At 42.6% G+C, this 7,285-nt stretch overlaps 1 protein-coding gene across 1 annotated transcript in view; it reads left to right on the top strand.

Moving 5' to 3' along the window:
• Positions 1–7,285, top strand: part of Kif13b (kinesin family member 13B) — a 94,937-nt gene that overhangs the window by 25,087 nt on the left and 62,565 nt on the right. The window contains exon 11 of the mRNA XM_013024195.1: positions 4,242–4,372. Coding sequence (XP_012879649.1) covers positions 4,242–4,372 — 131 coding nt within the window. The remainder of the gene's footprint in view (positions 1–4,241; positions 4,373–7,285) is intronic.

The following is a 7,285-nucleotide window of genomic DNA, read 5'->3' as shown; positions in this document are numbered from 1 at the left end:
TTCTTCTTCTTCTTCTTCTTCTTCTTCTTCTTCTTCTTCTTCTTCTTCTTCTTCTTCTTCTTCTTCTTCTTCTTCTCCTTCTTCTTCTCCTTCTCCTTCTTCTTCTTCTTCTTCTCCTTCTCCTTCTTCTTCTTCTTTCTTTTTACCAGTCCTGGGGCTTGAACTCTGGGTATGGGTGCTTTTTCTGAGATCTTTTGCTTTTTCTGAGATCTTTTGCTCAGGGCTACAGCTCTACCACTTGAGCCACGCACCATTTCTGGCCTTTTCTGAGTAGTTTATTGGAAATAATAATCTCACAGTCTTTCTTGCCCTGGCTGGCTTGGAACCACGATCCTCAAATCTCATCCTCCTGAGTAGCTAGGATTATAGGTGTGAGCTACCAGTGAGTACCCAGCAGTTCCACAGGATAACTTAGAATAATTGCTTTGTGTCATTTCTGTATGGCTTCTTTGTTAGTAAGTATTTCTACCTATTAATACCTGTCTTTGACACATACTGTTGTAACACCGAAGTCTGAGGTTTTTGTGGCACAAGGCAGAGGCTGCAATAAGGGGGTGGAGATGCAGGGCCATGGTCTTGGCTTTTGCAAATGATAGCTATCTCTGGCTGCCTAGCAGGATGAGGACTGGCAATGTAGGAGAACTTTATCTACAGAAATACTAGGAGTTATATAGTATTCCACATCCACTTTCTTAAGTAGTAACTGCCTATGAGAGATGATGTGTTATCCCATCCCATCCCTCAGGACTCCTGAGGATGTCAGAAAGTCAGCCACAGACATTCATAGCTTTAGGGAGATACAGTATCAAAATCGGACTGAAATACACTGCCTTTTCCTCTTTTTCCTCTCAGAACTGCTATGATGTAGTTTAAATTGGAACACACAGACCCACACCCTAAGGAAGAAAAAGCTGATTCATATCTGTTTCTTAACCAGAAGTTTAACAAAGAGGCTGTTTGAGGAGTGACTTTTGGAGAGAAGTCAGAGCATTTCTGGTCATCTGTGTGGAGGTGTTTGGTTCTGTTCCAGGCTGTGGTCAGCCCTGTTTGAGCTGATTCTGAGCCAGTGAGGACGTCTTCACTGCCCAAGTCACCCCACAGCAAGACCATATTCATGACAAAGCACATTCAGCAGGGTGAGCCCAGTGCAGTTCAGAAAATGACACCCATGGGTGGGATAGAGGAATTCCAAGGCCCAAGAACTGGTGGGTTTTATTTCTTTTCTTCTTCCTTTTTTTTCTCCCTTCTTAGATTAGTTCAAATGTGAGACCTCTGACCTCAGATATAATGACTTTAGCAAATGAACATCTCTGAGTTCTTAATGCAAGTTGTATAGCTCTCTCATTCTTCCAGAATCAGGTAATCTTGGTTTAGACAGGGTCTGTTTATCTAGCCCAGGCTGGCCTGAAACTTGAAATAATACTGCCTCAGTCTCCTGAGTGTTGGGACTGCAGGAATGTACCACCAGGCCCTGCTAGAAAATTTGTGAGAAATTTCTCCTTTTCCTCATCTCTGTTTTTATTACAGTGCTTAGAACATAGTATAAAGAGCCCATTGACTTAAACAGTGAGACTTTGGCAGAACTGAGCTTTTTGAATCCAGTATTTGTGCTCCCAATGTATCACCATCTGAATCGCAATAGGTTATAACCCCAAATGAGAGATTTTTAAGTTGTTACAATGTGAATACTATAATTAGAACTTTGTCTATTTCTTGTGTCTCTAAGGCTTCTGTGTATAACTCAATGTATTTGTTGAAAACGAAAGTTTTCTTCTAAAATTTGTATTAGACCTTTGCCTGTCAGTGTCTTCTGCCCCTGCGGGTTTGTAATCCATTCTGTCAGCAGATATTTAACACCCACTATGTATTGTGTATTATGCTGATTGGAGCCAGTTGCAAAGTCCTATACCCAATGCTGGCCACATAAGCAGAGAAGGAAGGAAATCATGTTTGTGAAATAGCAAATCACAAATCACAGTGTTTACTGAGTTCATTGTAATCAGGATTTAGAGATGGAAGAAATTACTGTGTGGTAAGAGGGAGACCTACCTGTGGAAGATGAAGTCAGAAGATGTTGGGAGTTGGGCGCCAGAGATCCTAGCTCCTTAGGAAGCTGAGCTCTAGAGAACTGCTGTTGTTCCAGGCCAGCCAGCCCCGACAAAATGGTTTTGAAATCCCTATCTCAACTTGAAACAGTGGTACATTCCTGTCATCCCAGCTGTGGTGGGAAGCACATAAATAGGAGCACAGTCCAGACTGGGTCAGGCAAAAAAGGAGACACTATCTCAGGAATAACTAGGACTAAAGTGGTAGGAGTTCTCCCCTAGCAAGTGTACAGAAAAGAACTAGATGCTGGACGATACTGTGTGCATAAATGAAGACAGCCTTTCGGGTGGAAGAAGCAGAGCCAAGGCCGAGGGATGAATCCAGCAGTGGGGGTGGAACAGTTGGCTCCACACTCAGACCCAAGGGTAAAGCTAGGGCCAAGGAAAAGCGCCTCTCCATCACCCCAACCCAGGACAGAAAAGATCCCTGAGGCACAGTTAGTGCTCAGCCCTCCGGTTGTTCTTGGGAGCAGGGAGATTCTAAACAGAATTGGCCCAGAGGATGTTTTCCTTCTCTGTAGGTAGCCTTGGGCCTATTTCTTCTGGAAACTCCACCTTCCTGTTAGTGATAGAATCCAAGAGAAAGGGGTGGCATGTACAGGTCACACCTGGCAAATATGTTCTCCTGGCTGTGCAGTTCTAGAGTCTTAGTTGGCCTGAGAGATCATGGTAGTTCCATTACTATTAATGAGGGAAATGGACTTTTCTTGGGCCAGAGGGAGTTGAGAACAGGAGTTCTGCTTTGGTTGTGGCTCACTCTGAAATGTCTTTATGGGTTTTGTCTAGTAGGATAGGAAGGCAGAGATGAATGGCCTTTGGATCTGGGTGAGGTAGTAGAGGTGGGAAGGATGGAAGTAAAATCGAGTTCCTCTTTGGTGATAGAGACTTGATTGAAAGCATGGCTGAGTCAGGTTTGGTCAGAGTCTTCCTTCAGGCACATCCGGCCTCCTTCCTGGTTTCCTAAGGCCCAGGAACTAAGAATAGTCCTCACTCTTCTTTGTTGTTGTTTTGATGGTACTGGGGTTTGAACACAGTAAAGCAGTTGCTTTACTGCTTGAGCCATGTCTCTCTAGCCCTTATTTCTTTAGGCTATTTGTTTACTTAGTGTTACTGAGGCTTGAACTCAGGGCGGGGGATGCTCTCCCTTGAGCTTGTTTGCTCAAGATTGATGCTCTACAATTTGAGCCATAGCTCCATATCTGTTTTTTTGTGGGGGTTGGTGTGGGGGAGGTTAATTGGACTTTCCTGCTTGAGCATGCTTTGAATTGAGATCCTCAGATCTCAGCCTCTTGAGTATCTAGTAGCCTACCAAGCAAGCCCAAACGAGCTTGACTTTCTAAGTTCAAATCTTGTTACCATCAAAAAGAAAGAAAGTGGAGCTGAGAGATGATTGGTGGGAGGAAGGGTAGCATCTATAAAACACTTATTACCTAAAATGTTACAAGTTCTGAGCTACCTCAAGACTCATAATTTTAGTCTTTTCAGACTCTTATCTTTGGAAAGCTTCTGTCTTTGTAGTTGATCTGTTTTGATTGAGACCGGGTAAGTATTGTCAAATCTAAGTTAACTACTTTTCAGATTATATTTGTTGGTACATTATTGATACATAGCTCATGCTCTGAGGATCAGATAAAATATTTGGAATCAAGACTGTGATGGAAAATGAAGGATATAGATGTGGATAGAAATTATAGTTGTAGCTGGGTGGCTCACGCCTGGAATCTTGGCTACTCAGGAGGCTGAGATGTGAGGATCACGGTTCAAAGCCAGCCCAGGCAGAAAAGTCCGTGAGACTCTTATTTCCAGTTAACCACTAGAAAACTGGAAGTGGTGCTGTGGCTCAAGAGGTAGAGCGCTCGCTTCGAGCTGAAGAGTGCAGGGATAGCGCCCAAGCCCAGAGTTCAAGCCCCACGAAGAAATGATAGTTGTAGACCTTAAAGGCTTGAATAATATATTTAACATCATGTTTTTCCTTATAAGGAAATAAAACTTGCAGAATGAATTTCAGAGAAAGCCAGGACTCCATTTTGTTTTCCAGATTGTTAGCTGAAGACCAATGAAGGTGCAGTGTAGGTAATTTTAGTTTGTGTACATGTGAGAATACAATATTCATGAGTAAATCTGATTCTTTCTTAGGAACATACTTTGATAGGGTCAGCAAATTCCCAAGATATCCAGCTGTGTGGAATGGGAATTCTTCCTGAACACTGTATTATAGACATCACGACAGAAGGTCAGGTTATGCTGACTCCTCAGAAGAACACCAGGTAATGTGCTTGTATTAGTGTTACTGTTAGTCATTTTTAGGAGGAAGAAAATACACTAGTGGTAGATGGTACTAAAAGACATTCGGCCTTCACTTGCTTTTAATTTTAATTTCACCTGAGACATCCAGTGCAATACCAAGCCCTTTATAGTCAATTTTAGCTTCTTTCACACCGATGCCTTCTCTTTATACCCACACCCAGGGCCTCAGCACGTCTTGACTAGAACCCTACCAACACTCTGCGATTGTTCTACTTACTGTACAGCTGGAAGGCTCTCCTCTGCTTGGAGAGAAAGCTCCTTCCTCTGCGTTCGCTAGTCCTTCTGCCTGCTAACTCCTCTTTGACCTTTGGGGTTAAGTTCTGTCATGGCCTACTTTGGGGAGCTCCCTGGTCTAATCTCACACCTTCTAATGAAGTCCTTGTACAGGGAACCCCACATTCTAGGCTCCCTCCAAGTCAACACCCAGATCTTATAGTAAATCATTTCAATGCCATCTTTCTGAGACCCCTGATTATCCCCAGGCTGTTCCCTGAGTACATGTGGTAAATCCAGTGTGTTCATCTTTGAGCAGGGGCCTGCTTGCCTTTGGTTGCAGGACTCTGACAGAAATCTTGTAAAAATCTAGGTTTTAAATAGAAAGGTTGAGTTTTATCACTGGCATCTGCTACCAGTTGTCTTTGTAATGTTCCTTGTCGTTGCCCAGAGTAAGAGTCTGGATTACTAGTCTGTTTGTGTCAAGACAGCCATTGTTCTCTGTTGTACAGCACTGGTGCTTGTTGTACACTTCTTGTCAGCTACATATTAAAAATGTGTGCCCAAGGCCAAGATCGAATAAAGTCATAACTTCTTCATCAAAAACATTCTCAAGTAAGACATTTTTCTTCTTTAGTCAGGACTGCATGGCATGAATGAAAGTCAGAACTTCGCTGGGCGCCCGTGGCTCATGCCTGTAATCCTAGCTACTCATGAGGCTGAGATCTGAGGATCGCAGTTGAAAGTCAGCCAGGGTAGGAAAGTTTGTGAGACTCTTACTCCAGTACGGTAGAATGCTCACCTTGAACTGAAGAGCTTAGGGACAGCGCCCAGGCCCAGACCAAAAAAAAAAAAAAAAAGTCATAACTTCGTCATCAAAACCATTCTCAAGTAAGACATTTTATTTCTTCAGTCATGAGAGGCAGTGAGTATTGGTTACCTCTGCCTAGATCTACAGCGGTGGCTGGTTTTGCTCATGGCCTGTACAAATGTCAGCGCAGTGGGAAAAGGCCAAGATTGAAGTGTTAGCACTACCACGAGGGTAGTTTGCTCATAGGGACCCCATGCAGGCTGCAGATTGAGAACTGTTACTTCATTCATGCTCTTTAGAAAAAACTTACACCTTAACTTCTGTGGGTACATATGTGTTTTTCTTACATTCATCATGTTCGAAAAGCTGTGTGTTCAATGCTAAAATTTAGTTATAGGAGGTCTTTTCTTATAGCTATTTTTTGAACTTGTACTTTGAGGAGATTACCGAAGTCTGGAGATCAGTTACTTTTACTGTTCTAAAACACACATAAGGAGCCGGGCCCCAGTGGCTCATGCCTGTAATCCTAGCTACTCATGAGGCTAAGATCTGAGGATCTTGGTTTAAAGCCAGCCTGGGTAGCAAAACAAAAAAAGCCAGCCTGGGTAGCAAAACAAAGTCCGTAAGACTCATCTCCAATTAACCACCAGAAAACCAGAAGTGGCCCTGTGCCTCAAAGCGGTAGAGCGCTAGCCTTGAGCTGAAGAGCTCAGGGAAAGCGCTCAGGCCCAGAGTTCAAGTAAGCCCCACGACCGACAAAAAACATATAAACATATGGTGGGTAGCACATAGGTAGGGCATAAGATTTTGTGTGTATTCAAATAGATTAAAAATAATGACAACCTAAAGCCGTATAAGGTTGCTTTATGACTTTGCAGATTTTGAAGAAACTCAGTTACCATATGCCAGGCCACTCAACAGATTTTGCAGAGGAAGTAGGCTTGCTCTGTGAGGAAGATTCTAGAGGATGGAGAGGAATGGGAACATTATTCCTGGATGAAGTAATAAAAATTATTCCAGGGATTGATATGAACCTGGATTAGGATAGGCATTAATAATTTTTAGTGTACCGAAAATAAACCATTATTTTTGTAGGAGTTGAGAGTTTATTAGAAGTGGGACCAGATGGGGTACAGAGGAAGGAAGGGTCTTTGATGTCAGGTTAAGGTATTTTTACTTGACATCCTGTACTTTAGTAAATGATTTTTTCAACAGGAGAAAGTACATGCTGGTAGTCCTGAATACCAGTATCTGACACGCATTATTTTCTGTTTATTTCCTGTACTTAGAGATTCACTCCTTGATGGTGAAGTTTTGCTGCTAAAGTCTATTTTCTAAATAAGCAGTCCAATACAATTATTCTATGTTGATAGGAGCTGAACATTGTTTTGTGCTACAGGAAGTTAGGGGAGAATTACATGTAGCTCTCTTTTCTTATTACTGGCATCTCTTGCTGTGGTCTGGAATCTAGCTGGCTGATGGCTGTTTTTATCCATCTAGATGGAACATGCTTGTTTTATTTTAGTGTGTTCTGCTAGTGTTTTAATGATTGACTGCCAGGGTTACCTGTTTACTCCTTTATATACGTGTAACGTTCCCATTCCTCTCCATCCTCTAGAATCTACTTCCTCTGCAAAATCTGTTGAGTGCCTGGCATATGGTAACAGAGTTTCTTCAAAATCTGTAAAGTCATAAAGCAACCTTATACGGCTTTAGGTTGTCATTATTTTTAATCTATTTGATTTTTTTTTTTTGGTCCGGTCATGGGGCCTGAACTCTGGGCCTGGTCGCTGTCCCTCAGCTCTTCAGCTCAAGGCTAGCACTCTACCACTTGAGCCACAGCGCCACT

This window comes from Dipodomys ordii, unplaced genomic scaffold (genome assembly GCF_000151885.1).
Source record: "Dipodomys ordii isolate 6190 unplaced genomic scaffold, Dord_2.0 Scaffold74, whole genome shotgun sequence".
Taxonomy (NCBI): Eukaryota; Metazoa; Chordata; class Mammalia; order Rodentia; family Heteromyidae; genus Dipodomys; species Dipodomys ordii.
This window is presented reverse-complemented; position numbering and strand designations above follow the sequence as displayed.